At 31.8% G+C, this 18,558-nt stretch overlaps 1 protein-coding gene across 2 annotated transcripts in view; it reads left to right on the top strand.

The window, feature by feature from the left end:
- Positions 1-18,558, top strand: part of LOC129981128 (lachesin-like) — a 639,355-nt gene that overhangs the window by 542,029 nt on the left and 78,768 nt on the right. For both annotated transcript variants that reach the window (XM_056091820.1, XM_056091819.1), the window contains exon 3: positions 5,128-5,335. In XM_056091820.1, the coding sequence (XP_055947795.1) occupies positions 5,128-5,335 (208 nt within the window). The remainder of the gene's footprint in view (positions 1-5,127; positions 5,336-18,558) is intronic.

Below are 18,558 nucleotides of genomic sequence, written 5' to 3'. Positions count from 1 at the left end.
TTTTTTAATAATATGATTACTGATAATAGAGTCACTGAGCGTTTAAACTTTATGGGCACTAAAGAATATCTTTCTTAATTTATATAATATCTCAAGAATTTGTCAACAAAATTTTCTCAGATTCATCATGAATGGATCGATTCATTAACAATGTTTCATTTTAAATGCATCAAACACTCAGAAAATAAAATGAATCGTTTAAAATAATCTGTCGAAAACAGGTTTAAAAAAACTACTTAAAAAACGATGTACTTAAAACTATAAGCATATATAAAAAATATATATAACTAACATAAATACAATTTAATTACAAAAGCATGCAACTAACCTAAAAATAATTTAAATCATTGAAAACAGGTTAAAAAAAACTACTTAAAAAACGACGTACTTAAAACTATAAGCATATATAAAAAATATATATATAACTAACATAAATACAATTTAATTACAAAAGCATGCAACTAACCTAAAAATAATTTAAATCATTGTAAACAGGTTAAAAAAAACTACTTAAAAAACGATGTACTTAAAACTATAAGCATATACAAAAAATATATAACTAACATAAATACAATTTACTTACAAAAGCATACAACTAACCTAAAAGTAATTTAAATCGTCCGTTGATAATGGTTGCCATGCCAACGATCAGAACACAGTGCGCATGCGTGAATTTTCTTCGCCTTTTACGTAACGCAAATGCGTGAATTTTTCTACGCCAGTTGGGGTAACGCTATGAAGATTAGACATTTTTAATTTCCTTTATTCTGTGCTATTTTAATTCAAAAGTACTTCAGAATGAATCTGAAACATGGATTAATTAACAATGTTTAATTTTAAATGCATAAAACATTAAGAAAATAAACAGAATCGTTTGAAATAATCCGCCGAAAAATCTTAACCCTAGCCTCATTACTGTTGGGAGAAAAAAAGAACTAAAGCCTAAATCATTTGGCGTTGGGGAAAATTGAAGATTTTTTTGGCGGAAAAGTTGGCGGTGGGGAAAATGGAAGATTTTTTTGGCGGGAAAGTTAGTTTTTAATTAATAATTGACTACCCCTAACATTTAGGGGGATGAAAAATAGATGTTGGCCGATTCTCATAGATACCGGATAAGCACAAAAAATTTCATCAAAATCGGTCAAGCCGTTTCGGAGGAGTATGGCAACGAAAACTGTGACAGGAGAATTTTATATATTAGATATATATATATATATATATATATATAATTTTCTACGATTCATTGTTAATATTCCTGACCTAATCTTGCAATTCATTTTCTATTCTGTGGATTGACCGTCAAATACCTTTTGCTAAGCTCTATTTAAAAACTTCATTCAATTTTAAAGAATTTTAGAATTTTTTTTCTGTGAATATTTATATGTGTACATTTTATAACAAATTTTCTTTATGTATTTTTATAATTGCTAGAAGTTTGTGCTCCCTTTTGCAATTTTTTTATAAGATCAATCATATTTTGGTAACATTAAATCATGGTTATCTATGTTTAAATTGTGTTTTTGTTCTGTAATATATATTCGTTGAAATAGAAAATCCAGGAATTATAAAAACATGACTGTAAAATACTGTTGCATTCTCTGAATTCTAATGAACTTACTGAGGTAGTATAACTTATTACAACATTAACTGGAATATTCGCGGTTTACAACCAGAGAGAGTAGTTCTCCTCTAAACTTCTTCCCATACTGTCAGATAAAGTTATTGTTTCCGCCTCCCCCCCCCCTATATAAAATTGATGATCTTGGATAAAACAATGAACTCCAGAATTTCTGGAATTTTATTTTTCAGAGTCTTGCTTATGAAAGTTTTAAAAGCTTTGTAGTATGGTAAAGAAAATTGCTAAAATGAATATAAATTCATTTTTTGTGTTCATTTTTTTTCTACTCTGATTGAAATAGAAATTTGACATATAGCTACAATTTTACTAACAATACTATATGTAAATGGCCGGGATAGCCTGGTTGGTAGAGCGTCGGAATCGCCTCCCTTAGGTTGAGATGGTACCGAAAATTCCCCGCGTGCTTGGTGGATGACGCGCGTTAAATCTGTCGTGGTCACAAAGTCCTCCATGTCGAGAGTAATACCACTGGGGGTATTGGATCAGGGCTGATCGTTCTCTGATTCAGGTCTAAATTACGATCTGTGGTTGAGTGAATGAAGTCCGTCCCGTAAAAAGGGCTGTGACGTGTGTGGAGCTAAGTCGTTCTGTTGGCCCTAGATGGTGCTACTATAGAAACAAGAGGTGCTCCCCCTCAGGCTTAAATCGGCTGTCTTCGAACAACGGGCTTGTCCATGGCAAGTGCCATAAGAAACAACAACAACAATATTATATATTAAAATTCATTTATTTGAATCGCGTTTTTGATTTATTGCATTTGTCTGCATATACAGACAGACAGACGACGAACTCCAAGAGACTTTTGGTTTCATGTTCGATGCGGAATTATATTTTAGACGTTGCATAGATATATTAAATTTTTACTATCTAGTTATTTATGTTTCTCGTTATCATTCACTTCTACTCGGACAGCCGGACTGAAATTCAGAATAAATTTCGTTTTCAATTTGATCAAAATCAAAGTTGATCGAACAATTATATACAAAATTTCCTCTGTCTAATTCAAAGCATGTTTGAATTATCGTGTTTACAAACATACAAGTCTAAAACATGGAGATTCATCAAAATCCCAAAGCCAGTTTTTTTTTACCGATTACAGTATTTCCTCTTTGCATTCTTTGTATTCCAGAAAGTAAAACTAAGCATATATATCTAAACATTCTCTCTGCGCAATAAATTTTATGATCAGCGAAACACTTTATGGTCCCTTGTATATTTATCCCAATGTCTTTGGATATTAAAACAAGCTATTTGTAAGACTACAGAGATTTCTGCTTCAGTGACTTAGAACATCTTTTTTTTCTTTCGTTTTAGTCTCTAGAATGCTGTTCAGTAGTCACCAAAGTGATTCTGGTTAACTCAACGCATTACAATAACTGCTTTTTCCTCCCGAAACACCTGCGCCTTCTGAATCGTCATGATCATTAAGACATTAGAGAAAAACACGAAGATGTTAACAAAAAATCAGTGTGATGGAGGTTTCTGTGACAACAATTCGTGCATTTCTTGAGAATGTAATTTAGTTAGGATTTTTAAGATTCAAATTGAGATTTTTCCAAGTCCCAGTTACATGATCACAAAATCAGAAATTTGAAGCGCATTCTGGACTATGGTTACCTTGGTAAGGCCTAAGCTTCATGATCGGAATGTTTATATAATAGATTTGAAACTCTATTAGATAAAATTTTTTAAAAAATGCTTATCTATGTCTGAAACACCTACTGACACTGACATCTCCTCGTTCGTGTGGCATGAATGTTTGAAGAGAGAAATGGCTTATTTGAAAATTCTAGAGCATTCATTAGAAAGTGACTGAAGTATTGATTTTGTCTTTATGAACATGAGGCAAATCAAGTTAATGGAAAGTGATATCTAAAATCGATGAAAATGTCGATTTGTTGAATTTTGTGTTTAAAATTAGCTCTGTACCTAAATCTGAATTCTCGGAAAATTCTCTGAAAAAAAAAGGATTGGAAAAAAAGTTCGACAAGATCTGAAATCATTTTGACAGACGCGTTATCAAGGGTCATTCTCATTTCCTTAGAGTTATTTTGTATTTTTTACTGGTATGTTTTACAAATTTTTTTCTTTGAAGTAAAGTAAAGTACTTTTTTTGTGAACATCATTGTTTTTTTTTGTTTTGTTTTTTTGAAATTTTAATAGCTTTTCTCGTTTCTCTGCTCTAATTTGTAAACATTTTTTGCAAAGAAAATCATTTTTTTAAAAATTGCATCATCATTTGTTACTTAATTTTGATAGATTTTGAAATCTCACGAGTAAACAGATAGGCACGTTATTTCATCTTGAATAGTAAGAGGTGTAGAACGCGTAAATTAATGTTTCCAAATAATGCAGTTTTAAAAAAACTGTTTTGGTATTTGGCTGACAAGTTAAATAGTGAACCCGGAAAATAATAATTTTGTTTATTTTAATTTTGGCGAGATAAATTTTATAACTGCGTTTCACATTGTAGGTTTGTTTCACATAAAAAAGGGGGTTAAAAATTTGTATATATGAGTTTAAACTTATTCTTATTGAATTTGTTTTCTGTTTTTGTTTCAAATAATTATTTTTTCCAATTTATAATTTATTTAAATAGTTCACAATTCTTATTACGCATTAATAAGCATCTAAGGAATAGGTTAAAAATGATTTTCTAAATATATAAACTATAAAAATATTAAAACAGATAAATAAATAATAGTTTTTTAAAAAAATTCAATTATTTTTTTCTTTTTATAGGTAAGTTAAACAAGAGTAATCATTTGCTATACTAATAATAAAATTTCATAATATTATTACCTTTTTGCTTAAAAATGTTAATTTATTGATGAGAAAAATAACAAGTTTTAAGCTGGTTTGATTGCACCATTTCTGTTTTTGTATTCAATGTTTCTCAGTTCGCTTTTCGAAAAATCATGTCTACTAAAAATGCTAAGAGTCAGATACATCTTTTTAAAGCTACTTGAAAGTTTTTCACTGAAATTTTATTTTATTGAATTAGGAATTGAGTTTTTAAAATACTGATATGAATTTTTTTAATAATGAGAGTGAAAACTCAGATATTTTCCTTTAAAAAAAATCACAAAATATTTGGGGGAAATCGAATGCTTAATACAACTAAGTTCATTAAATGGATTCTTAAAAAACGTTTGGTAAGCACAGTTAGAAAATTGAGTGAGAAGGGCATTTAAAAAAATTGGCAACTTTTAAAGGAAAATAAAAATTTTAAACTTTAACAGAACAGAACAGAAAACAGAACATTTTCTAAGTAGAAAAAAAATTTAAATTTCTTATCAGTTTGTATTTAATCATAACAAAATAAAGCAGATTCTATCGAAACTGTAAGAAAAAAAAATGTGGATCCTGATCCTCCACTTACCAAAATGTGTTCAGCAGCCTCCACTTTAGTTTCTTCGAAACATTGCATATAGGCATATAAACATTCTGCATATCGAAACATTTTTCAATCTCTTCGTTGTTTTTAGGTCGCATGGATTCACATGGATCGTCACATCCTCCTCACCCTCCATGACCGAGTGATCACGCGAAACTCGAGGTACAGGATCACCCACAATAATTTCCGCACCTGGTGGCTGCAGATCCTGAACGTGAACGAGTCAGACTCGGGCCATTATATGTGTCAGGTGAACACATCCCCCATGAAGAACCTTGTGGGAATAATACAAGTAGTGGGTAAGTTGAAACTCAGTTGCAAAGCTCTCTCAGGATCAGTATTGTTATTGGTTTGTAAATTCTTTACTATGCATTGTAGCTCTTCGTATTACTTTTTTACTTTCTCGTATTCGTAGTATAAAGAAAGCATTGTAATCGTCATAAAATCACGCTATGAGCTAGACAGATGAAATTCGATGTACAGTCTTAACACCGAATTTGTAGATTTCTGTTACATTTTGAGCAAAATCCGTTCAGAGGAAGACTGTCTGTCCTGCTGATCGAATATAAGTTAAAACTATAACTATAAAATGAAGATAGATATATAGATAAAATTCGGTATACATATCAAGCATCCATAGCATATACAAATAAATTTTGGGCCAAATCCATAAGGGTAATCACTTCCAACAAAGGTCTGTACTTCTAGAGACATACAAAAGCGATAACTCAAAAATACATTGAGTTAAATGTATTACATTTGGTATGGGATTTTGTGATAACAAACATAGCTTTTTAACTCATTTTTGTTTCAATCTATTGGGAAAGACGCATCTAAAACACAGATTCGATTTTCGGAAGTTATTAACATATGCCAAGTCTTAACGTTAAATAACTCTCAAAGGGTGACGTGATAGATTCTGCAAAAATGCCAAATTCACGCCAATAGTTAATATTTCGTATTTATTGCACGCCAATGCTGTGAAATGCTTTCTCTGATTTAACACCTTTATTAGAGATAGTGTGAGAAAATTTTGAGGATATCACTTCTGCTGGTTCATGTTCACTATCGAGCAAGGACTTCGACATTGGACCTGGCATGAATTCACATGGTGACATTTTAAATAAGAAAAAAAAACATTAAATGGGTTTATATATTTGCAAGCTGCAGTGGTTATATAAAAAGCAAAGGAAGTGGCCTTCCTGAACTTTCTCACATCAATTATGATCTTATCCCCCTCCTCTCGAATAAAATTATGGACTTGGGTAGGAACACAAACATCTTGCATGCCATTAGAGAACAATAGTTACGAAATATAGATATTTGGTGCGAATCCAACTTTTGTACTGTATCTATCGTGTGTATATATATTTTGAACTCTTTTTTCTTGATAGTATAGCGAGAATAGAACCTGGGACCTTGTGGTTCGCAATCCAGTAACATGACCACAATACAAAAGCAATTGCTCGTGTAGCGTAGCTGTTTACTGGCTTATTAGCTATTCACTACAGAGTCTCCTTTCAGTGAGTCGAACGATATGGCTGTTGAGTGGTGATGTATCATTGCTGTTGAGTTTTTTTTAATGCGCCTGTACCCATTCGAGTAGTGCCAAGCGTTATGGCGAGCGTGTGTGGGTGAGTGGTTGCTGTTGCTGATGCTGCGTCAAGTGAGTCTGACGACTTTGAGTTGCTTCGGCCTTTTTGTATTGCTGAGTCAAGTCAGTCTGACGACTTTGGTTTGCTGTGTGTAGATGGCGCCACAACAGCTATACGAAGGTTCAAGGTTCATTGTCCGAGGTCACCAGTTTCGCGAATTGAAATGAGCGATGATAGAACCTGGGACCTTGCGGTTCGAAGTCCAGTAACATGACCACAATACAAAAGCAATTGCTCGGGTAACGTAGCTGTTAACTGGCTTATAAGCCATTCACTACAATAGAATGAAACCAAGATTTGATACGGTTGTGGTCACAAGATAATCTACCAAATTTCAATGATTTAAATCACTCCGTTGATATGTTTGTATGTATATGAAAGAACATAATGACAGTCAGTCCATCCTTTAACAGATTTGTTCAAAATTGGATAATAATCTATACTGTAGCTGCTAAACCTGTGCTCCAAATTTTATCTATATAGTCCCGTCGTTCGTTTACAGAAATTTCTAAATCATTCACTGTTCAAATGAAGATAATTATTTTAACCAAATAAATATATTTTATCCATAAAATTTCTTCTTAAGAAAAGCATCAGTCTGTCATTGCGAAGCATCTAAGAACGGGGGTTTTTTACCCCAATTTCTAACATGTTCAGAATCCTGATACACAATGTACCATTGAAGCCATAGGATGATTTTTTTTAAATAAAAAAATTCTGCCCTGTGACTAGCATCGTCTTGTGACACCTAGCGATGCCTAAATTATCAGAAGCAATCTAGTCCTAACTTTGTTGTCTAGAAAGCAGACCGATGTAGTCGATTTGAAAAAGGTTTTCAATTCAGAATTCAAAGGAAATTCATCAAAAGTGACCCAAAAAGGTGCAAAAAGAAATATAAAACAATCTTAATCAGTGATACCCATAATTTTAATAAAAATAAAATGAGTAATGTAACTGTTCAACAGCAGAGTTTCTCTGGTTAGCCATCTTGATGAGCGACTTGGCACTGTTGGCATTCTTGGCGAGATAAGGGTCACACTAAACTTGAATTTTAACTAAATAACATTTCAACTCTTTCATTTTCCCCAAACTACTCAATGTATATGATTTCGATTTTTAATTGAAACTGATCGACTTAAATTCCTTTTTTGGTATCATCCAATTACAACAAAATAGCGTTGTTTCAGACTTTCCATGTAAACGATTCAACTTTGTGAACTGACAGTTAAAGAATTCGGTCTGAGTTTTCGTCTACATAAGAAGCAATTATATATACGTTTGTATATATATATATATATATATATATATATATATATACGATGTAACATAATTCTAATAGCGTGTACAAAATATTATTGACGGTCAAAACGAGATATATTACAAACATAGGTGTAAGACAATGGAGAGTAGATGTTACTTCAATTAATGCACAAACATTTTAAAATTAATTAAAACTATAGTAGAAGTTAATTTGGTATTATCTAAAAACTTTCTATTTAATTTAGTGGTGCAAAAATTAATTTTTTACAATGGTATCCTTTGAAGATATTAAAAAATAGTAAAAATTTAGTACAACATTTAATTAAAAATATTTTTTTTAAAAAAGTGAAAAATATTTTTTTTATTGAATGGTTAATATCCATGAAATAACGAATCACGAAATAATTGATAAATAAATTAATAATTTTTCCTTTGACACACATACTTTGCACTTTATCTATAGTATTCCAATCTATAAATATTATTATGTTAAAGTGAAAGAATATATAAATATATATCATGAGTGAAAGAATATCCAGCAAATGTATTCGTCAATACTATCCCTAATAAAAAAAAATTTTATATTTATTATATATGATATTATTAATTAAGATAAATATTGTCCTATAGAATACATGAAAACAATTCTTTATGGAGAAACGGAAAGATGTAATACATGAAGTAAATATTTCATGTATAAAATCTGTCCTGTTATCCATTTTATTAAATAAACTGTTTCAATGAATGCAATTATTTACTAAGAAAAACTAGAAGTTAAAAATATATCTATATGTGTATATATGTAGGTATGTGCGTGTGTCAGAGGAATCGTTCTTATTATTTGCTATAGAATGGCAACAGTCAAATGTAAACAAACCATCGTATGAGTTACAGACTGCTTTATTGAACGTTATTACATTTGTATTGAATTCAAGGCTTCGAATATAGCGACAAAATTAGAAATGTTCTAAAGAGGGTTCACAATGTCACCAAAAAGTATATTCAGTCAGAGGAAAGATAAAAATTAAATCTAGATGCGGGTTTCAAACAGAGAGTTTTATCGAGAGTTAATATGGGCTTAACCTTTACCTAATGGGTACTCGGAACGACTTACTTACTCAAATTGATATCCAAATCTTTCAAAACATTCATATAATAAAAATCATCTCTTTATTATATTAAGACTCAAACATTTCTTTCATTTTTCTTCTGAATTTAATAACATTTTATTTACATTTTATGCACTGTCTATAGAATGTTTTTAAATGTTATTTTGGGATTCAAATTCATTCATGAAAACATGCAATCGTTTACTTTTGTTACACATTTATTCAATAGTAGGATTTCCACTTTCGCTTTTAATTTGTAATATGCAAACTTCTTAATCGCAGTAAACTCAATAAATTGTATTCATGTTTTTCAGTCGTATCAAATGTCAAAGCAAATTTTTAAATGCATTTCATATTAATCTTTTAACTGCCTAAACACTGGATACCCCAAGTGAATACACTGGTCGTCAAAGGCGGCAAGTAGCTCATGAGCTAGAATCCTAAGTTGAAAAAATTTCTTTTCGGCATTTAATTTATTTATTTGCAATTTTCTTTTGATTTGCAATTACATAGTAATAATCTCAAAATAGTCATCATTTCTATAAATATATAATAAAAAGACAGCAGCATCCTTTAGATCAGTCAACCAATTGTTCACATCATTTGACGCTTTTCAGAGTTAATATTTATAATAAGCGTTCATGCAATAAAAGGGCTATCATAAAAAAATGTTCCATAGACAAAAAAGTTCTAATGTAACTCCCCGAAGAAACACTCACGCAAGAACAAGTATCATTGTGAAAAAAAGAGAAATATAGCAAATGAACCTATACAGATCTTATCGTTCCCACCGATGCAATAACACACAGAAAGTACAAGGAATAACCATTCATATAAATGAGAATTACAGCAAAGTGTCGGCTTAGCAACTTCGCCCCTACCCTATCAGAAGCAAGAAATATGAAAAATAGTAATATCTTAATATAGAGAACTTAAAAATGGCTGGTAAAAAAAAATACGTAATCTCTGTCAGGCCACTAGGGAGTAATTATCCTACTGGCGGTTTCTTTTTATACATTCTAAAAGAAAAAAAATAGAACAGAATCGTTATTTATTACGGATTATTTTTGTGAAAGACCTTCTCTTTTTTGTTAAAAATATTTAGCTGCAATTTGGGTTAAGGCTATAAAAATAATGACCGATAAAGGACAAATACTGGAAGTAATTGTTGTCTGGTACACGATCGAGGTTAAATCTAGTGAAACGGTGATTCTTTAGAGATTTCTTCCAAATTTTAAAACATATAAATAAGCTGCAAAAATTTGTAAGGTTAAAAACCAGAGCATAAAAAAGGAAATGATTCAAAATAATAAAAAGTATGCTTGTGATAGCTACATTTATATCATACGAAATAAAATGATTTTGACTCGTTATATTTATACAGACAGAAAATAATTGTTCATACGTATAAAGAAAAAAAATATAAAAAATAAGTAGATATTTGTCCAAAACATCGGAGTATAATATTATTCAAGCAAGTTTCATTTTGATTTATTTTATTTTTCTTAGTCACCCTTAAATGCACAGTAATGATATTGATCACACAGAAAATGCTTCTAGTATTTTTAGGATTCACATGATCGCATATTCAATAACCAAAACATTGAAAAGACTTGTAAAATATATTGAACATTTCTTAAAACTGAGGAAGAAAATTAGAAGAATATAAAATTATTAAATACAACTGAAAAGCCTTTTTTTTTTGTTCACTTTTTAAAATGGAATAAAGATCGTTTTTGTGTAATAATTTTCTCCAAATGATTGCACAAAAAAAATAATTTTTATTAAATTTCAATTAAAATTCTATCAAAAAATTTGAAATCTTTCCATAGAGAATGTCTACAACTCAACAAGTAACTACACATATTGTCCAATAATTTGAACTATCAATATGTGTAGTTACTGTCACAAAAGAAAAATGTTACAAATTTGTTAACATTTAATTAAAAATCTAATTAAACTATTGGGAAAAGAACTGTATTTAGAAAGCGTCAACAACTCAAGAAATAATTACTCCCGTTAGTTCCAATAATTTAAGCCAAAATCATGAAATATTTGTTTAAATTTAATTAAAAATCTAAGCAAGTTTTTGGGGTTAAACGATTTTTTAGAAAGCGCTAGCAACTAAATAACAACGCATAATAATAGTTCTAGGTCAAATAATTTGCCCAATTTGTGCAACAAGTCGTAAATGAAAATCGTCAAGTGTTTGAATAAATTTAATTAAAAATCTTAGTAAACTTCCGGGAAAATATTGTTTTATAGAAAGAGCCAGCAAATCAAGAAGTAAAAACGCAACAAAATGGCTTTAGTTCCAATCATTTGTCTCGAAGTCGTAAAAACGAAAAGTATCAAATGTTTGAATAAATTTAATTAAAAATCTAAGAAAACTTTTGGGGAAAAAATACTCTTGAAGCGGTATCGGATGCGCGCAGGATAGAATCTGGGACCTTGTGGTTAGCAGTCCAGTAACTTAACAATTATACCAAAACAGCTGTTTGGGTAGAAGAGCTGTTACTGGCTATATGCAATTCACTACACTCTTTATTTAATAAGATACAGCAAATCAAGAAGTAAAAATGCATCATAATGTCTTCAGGTACAATAATTTGCCCCGAAATCGCAAACAAAAAGCGTTGAATGTTTTAATAAATTGAATTAAAAAATCTATGTAATATTCCGGGAAAAAATTTTGTTAAAAATCTACTCAAGAAATAACCACGCATAATGATTTAAGTAACTACGCATACGTATTGATAGAAGCAACTACTAACAATTTTCTCTAGTGAGCTCTTTCAAATTTTTGCATTACGTAGATCGCATATATAAAATATTTGCCATCTGGAATCATTATTGTATTAAAACCGTTTACTTCACCGAAAGCGTGTCAAAAATCAATAGAAAAAAAGAGAGAGAAAAAAACAAAATTTTGGCATTTGACACCTGACCATACAGAAACGCAAGAGAAAACTTATTTTCAAAAGATTTCTGCTTTCACTTTCATATTCAAAATATTTTCATTTTGGATTATATCGATCGGAATTCGTCTAAGTCAAAAGATGTATTGTATAAAAAATAATCGATGAAATAAAAATGTATTCCTATTCGATTTATGAGAAAAATATAGAAAAATAGAAAATTCATAAGGCTCTTCTTGTGTAGATTTAAACGATACCGGTTTTCACTTAAATGAACGTGAGTATTGTCCTCAACATTTACTTCTGTATCTTCTCCATTTTGCTGGTTTTGGGTTTAGTTTCGTCATTTCATAGAGAATTAGCTATGCACTTTGGGAAAAAAATGCAACATCTCTGACCGTTTATGTATTCATCCAAAATCTAATACAGAGCGGCAATTATGGTATAAAATCCACATATCAAAATTTAATTTGCTTAACCCATCCAGTTAGTGACTTTTTTAATGAAGATGGGTGGATGGGCAGAGAATCTGTCCTTTGATTGATTGAGTTCAAAATTAAGAGTGTGTTCTTTGATTGATTTGGTTCAAAATTAGGGAGTGTGCCCTTTGATTGATTTGGTTCGAAATTAGAGAGTGTGTTCTTTGATTGATTTGGTTCAAAATTATAGAATGTGTTCTTTGATTGATTTGGTTCAAAATTAGAGAGTGTGTTTATTGATTGATTTGGTTCAAAATTAGAGAGTGTGTTCTTTGATTGATTTGGTTCGAAATTAGAGAATGTGTTCTTTGATTGATTTGGTTCAAAATCAGAGAGTGTGTTTATTGATTGATTTGATTCGAAATTAGAGAGTGTGTTTATTGATTGATTTGGTTCAAAATTAGAGAGTGTGTCCTTTGATTGATTTGGTTAAAAATCAGAGAATGTGGCCTTTGATTGATGTGGTTCAAAATTAGAGAATGTGTTCTTTGATTGATTTGGTTCAAAATTTGAAGCTTGTTTATAGCATTCAAATAAAGGCTACGTGTCCAATTTTATCTATTTAACTTAGTGAGAGTTTGAATTATCTTGATTTTAGAACGTAAGACAGTCATTGAAATATTATTCTCTTTAACAGATTAGACCCGTCATTTGATACTAATCAATAAGTTTTGCATTGTTTTACGTCCAATTTCATCGCACAGCTTTTGTTTATTTTTGAGTTACTGTATTCTTATCCAAAAGACCAGACAAGCATAATTCCAAAATGGATTTTTTAGCCTGACAAGTATCTAAAATTTAGAGCTCTTTCAAAATTCTATGTACTTAATTTTTAAGGATTGCAATACTCCATATGCAAGAAGCATATATATATATATATATATATATATATATATATATATATATATATATATATATATATATATATATATGTGGTAAATTAACTCCACGAGAGGGCACTCTGTGTTCATCCGGTCCGGTGATAGCCAGCAGTCGGAGGGCAGAGTTCAGAGTTCACTAGACGAGGGGAGAGAACGGATGTCCGCCGAGAAGGGTGCGACCGGAAACCGAGAAGCCGTGATACTCTGAGAAAGGACCGAAACTGGAATTCTTGCGTTGAAGGATTCCTCTGAAAATGCCAGTGCACCACGCGTAGGTGGGAAAGATCCTTTGAACGACATCAACTGTCCATCTTCATGTAATATAAATTCCTTCATCATTGAATTCTCATTTGTAAAGCTCATCAGAATCATCAATTGTTAATCAAGAATAAAAAGATTAAGCTAATCCAAGTGGACTGATGCATTAAAACCCATCACACCCACAACCATGGGGGCTCGGAGCCGGTGAACAACAAATTTTAAAAGGTACTGTGCTACTCCTGTTTTATATTTATTCTGTCATATTTCTGAAAATGAGTATCTTAAATAATTTAAAGAAGTGTGATTTAAAAATACTTGCCGAAGAACTCGGTGAAACTGTGTCAGAAAATGCTAAAATTTTGGAACTTAAGAAATTAATTGAGAATTCTGATGTTTTTAAAACGGATCAAGAATTTGTCCGTGGCGTCATCAAATCGATCGTTGAGGATCGTACGGCTAAAGCAGTTACTGAACAATCCAAGTTAGAGATTGAAAGAATGAAATTGGCCCGACTCGAGAAGGAGATTGAGCTAGAAAAATTGAAAAAACAATCATTGCCTAGTGAGCGATCAAACGTGCCTTTTAGTGTCGAAAATTTAATAAGAAGTATTAAAACACTAACAATTTCTGTTCCTGATAAACCCGAGGCATTGCATTTGTTTTTTACTTCCTTAGAAAAGGCATTTATTATTAAAGAAGTTCCTAAAGACTTCCAAGCTGAGATATTAATTAATTTGCTAGGGGTTAAAGCTAATAATGTTTTAACGTATGCAACTGAGCAGGATTTGTCGGATTATAAGAAATTAAAAGAGTTATTTTTAGCTGAATTTCAGCCGACACCTCGAGAATGTCTTAGTAATTTTAAAAATGCTCAACGTTTACCAAGCGAATCGCACGTACAATTTGCATCGCGATTAACTGCAACATTTGATTACTATTGTCAGGTAAGAGAAGTAAAAAGAGATTTTAAAAAATTATTTGATCTAATTGTTGCTAATAAATTGTTCGAAACTTTGGATTTCAAAACTAAGGAATACATAGGTATTCGCGAAGGAAAAACATGGTTTCCGCCAACTCAGTTAGGTCGCGAATGTGATTTATTTTTTTCATCTCGGGGTAAATCGTTATCTGAAGTCAGTAATTCTAATGTACATAGTAGTGAAACGAAAGCATCAAGGTTTCAAAAACAGGCAATGGAAAGTGAATCGTTCCGTCGAAACAAATATCAAAATGTTAAACCGGAAAGTATTTGTTATGTATGCGGGGAAAAGGGGGAAAGCTTTCATTTCGCACGTAACTGTCCAAAACGATTTGAAAAATCTACAAATGAAAGTGAGACAGAAAACAAATTTGTTATATCGGGAATTGGAACTAAGCCAAAAAATATGCTAGAATATATTAATATTTTTGTGGATGGAAAAAAAGTAAAATTTCTAAAAGATTCAGGAAGTGAACTTATAATTGTGAACAAATCATTTTTTCCTATCAAAAAAATAACGGGAAATATAAAAATTAAAACTTGTTTTGGAAATGAAGTTTCTGCTCAAACTGCAACCTTTTCATTTGCTTTTAATAAGGAATGTAAACCTGTTGAGATTGAGGCAGTTATAAGTGATCAATTAGTAATGGAGGGAATTTTCCCGCCAAAATGTCTGAGTCTTATTCAGAATAATGAATTGGTAAGCACCGAAAATAGACAGGTAGATGCATTGAGCAGAAATGCAGTGTGCATGGTCACCCGTTCCCAAAGCAAAATTTCATCTAAGATCGCAACTGCACAAGAAGCTGACGAACGTATGCAATTGTTGAAAACTCTGGTCGAGAAAGAACTCAAAGATGGACGTGAACTCATCGTTGTACCGAAAACGATGGAACTAGAGGTCATTCGCGGGACAGGTGTGAAGATGCGAAACAAAACGGACCTAAGAATCAAAGAAATCCTAGATCAAGAATTCTTGCACTCCATGATTCAAGAAAAAGAAACAATTCGTGAGGAGGCCAAAGCAAATATCTTCAAAATTAAAGAAGAGAACCGACGGCAATATAACAAACATCGTAGAATTGCCCCACTCTATAAAATAAACGACTTGGTAGCAATTAAAAGAACCCAGCTAGGAGAAGGTCTGAAGCTAAGACCTAAGTTTCTTGGACCTTACAAAGTGGTCAAGATAAAGCCACATGATCGTTACGACGTAGCAAAAGTAGGATCTCATGAAGGGCCTGAGGCAACTTCCACTTCAGCTGATCACATGAAGCCCTGGACTGATGCAGTTGCAACTTGAGATCAATACATTTCTTTTTTCATCATCACTCTTTTTTTTTTTTATTTCTATCCTTTGTCTTCAATGTCCTCTCTCTTTTTTTTCTCCTTCATTTGTGTGTTTCAGAGTTCGGAGGACCTCACATGTCGATGGCCGAGCGATGTGGTAAATTAACTCCACGAGAGGGCACTCTGTGTTCATCCGGTCCGGTGATAGCCAGCAGTCGGAGGGCAGAGTTCAGAGTTCACTAGACGAGGGGAGAGAACGGATGTCCGCCGAGAAGGGTGCGACCGGAAACCGAGAAGCCGTGATACTCTGAGAAAGGACCGAAACTGGAATTCTTGCGTTGAAGGATTCCTCTGAAAATGCCAGTGCACCACGCGTAGGTGGGAAAGATCCTTTGAACGACATCAACTGTCCATCTTCATGTAATATAAATTCCTTCATCATTGAATTCTCATTTGTAAAGCTCATCAGAATCATCAATTGTTAATCAAGAATAAAAAGATTAAGCTAATCCAAGTGGACTGATGCATTAAAACCCATCACACCCACACATATATATATATATATATATATATATATATATATATATATATATAACAATGATCTGCTACAAGAACGCAAGGTGTTGAAAGACTCTGACTTGACTTGAAAAGACTCTTAAATGGATCAGAAATTCTTTGTCAGTGATCTAATTACGAGCAAGACGCCTTAGGCAGTTGCTCCAGTTACTTTAGAGTTAGCAAATAGGACCATTCGCATAATGTACTTTTATATATGTGTGTGTAATGACATTTTAAACTCTAGTTTCAATTCTAATTATTTTACAAGGTTTAATCTTAATTTATCCCATAGTAACTTCATTCTGAAAGATTCTCTTATTTCCTGATCCCATTCCATTTTTTTCTATTTAATCAATTCAACAGGAGTTCTAAAATTTCTGAATCGGCTAAAAGCCAACAAGTTCCCACACTCCGAGTGAAGGGATAAAAAAACTGTCTAACAAGCACATTCTTTTAAAAGATCCCTGTGTTTCCCTTGTCTAAATCGGCGCGTGTAGAGAAATCCATATTAAAATTTCATTGTATATAGGCACTGTGGAAATTATTTTCCCGCTCTTTTACCTTCTTCTGCCTTTGTACTGCGTTGTGAATGGACGTCCCTTGTCCTTGCTGCTTGTGCCTTCCGGGATGTAAATAAAACGAAGTTAACAATTCAAAGTGTCTTTCTGTCTTCGACCACGACTATAATATTTATTATAGATTTACATTTTCCCGATCACAAAATAATAATTATGCTGAATTGACTTCTGATCTCTCATAGAAAACCTTGGTGTTTTCTATGAGAGATCAGAAGTCAATTCAGCATAATTATAGAAAACCTTGGTGTTTTCTATAGACAGTGAATTTTTTAGATGACATAGAAATGTTTGGCTCAAGCAGGAAATAAATGTATGGCTCTTTTAATGACCCAAAGACCACCATTTGGCCTTGATGCTGAAAACGTAAGTAAATAAAATTCAAGGAGGATGCTATAGTAAAACCAGAAGAAAAAATTGTGAAACTTATTGTTGAATCTTGGCATTCTAGAGCGACATGTAGACAACATAAAATCGAACGGGTTTGAAAAAATTATTGAAAAATATGACAGAAATTTCAAAGCAAAATTCAAATAATTTAAAAAATTATAACACTCAAAAGTCAGAGGGATGACCATTTATAATATTCAATGCAAGTGAAACTTCAGAAAAATATCACAAAAACTGGATTTGAAAATGAGGGCATTCAATGCATTTAAGGGGCATTGCGCTACTGCAATGAAAGGAAGTGCAATCTAGTTTTTCAAAGAAAGGCAACGGCAAATTTCTAAAATGCCTGATATGATACAGTGGTAGAAACTGACAAACGAATTCTGAATTCAGGGGTGTAATTTCATCACAAAAAAGCTAAATTAATTTGAATATTTTTGATGACTCACATGATAATTATTTTGGCTTATGTTCAATAGATTGAATCAAAAAAAGAAAAATAGATACCCAAGGAATTTAGAACATAAAATAATATAATATATGCAATGAATTTCAGTTTCTAAGTCTTAGTTCAAGATTGCTAATAATAGAATGTATCAAAATTGTACATATTTCGTATATATTGTAATATCATATTAGATGTAATTATTATGGAAATTAATATCTCTCTCATTTACAACTCTATATATCTACAAACAACTTCATTAGCTTAGAAATGGAAGTGCATTATTTTCACTGTTCTGGAAATGAAATGCATTGTTAAGTAAGAGGGCAACACATGTACGAGGATAAGGGGATATTGGAGAAGCACGCGGATTCTTTCTTCCTTAAAGATATGACAATAATGGTGTGGTCGTGCTGCGCAAACACTCGTCATGTGTTTTACTGGAGATATTGGTTCTTACACCTCTAATGATTATTTTGGAACCAACTTCACTAATCATGGAATTATTTATAGTATCTAATCATTCAGATGTCCTTGGCCAGTAGTCAGCAAATCATGGCTCTCGAGCCACAGCGAAATATGTTGACCAAACAATTGTCGTTCTTAGTAAAAACAAGCTTAAAGGTACCCAAATTATGGGAATAACAATTTACCTACCTATATCATTTAAGTTTAAAAAATGTAGATCTCAAAAGAGATTTCAATCATTTAACTGCTGGTAA

The sequence above is a fragment of the Argiope bruennichi genome, chromosome 8 (genome assembly GCF_947563725.1).
Source record: "Argiope bruennichi chromosome 8, qqArgBrue1.1, whole genome shotgun sequence".
NCBI lineage: Eukaryota > Metazoa > Arthropoda > Arachnida > Araneae > Araneidae > Argiope > Argiope bruennichi.
Note: the sequence above shows the minus strand (reverse complement) of the source record. Positions and strands in the feature narration are given on the sequence as shown.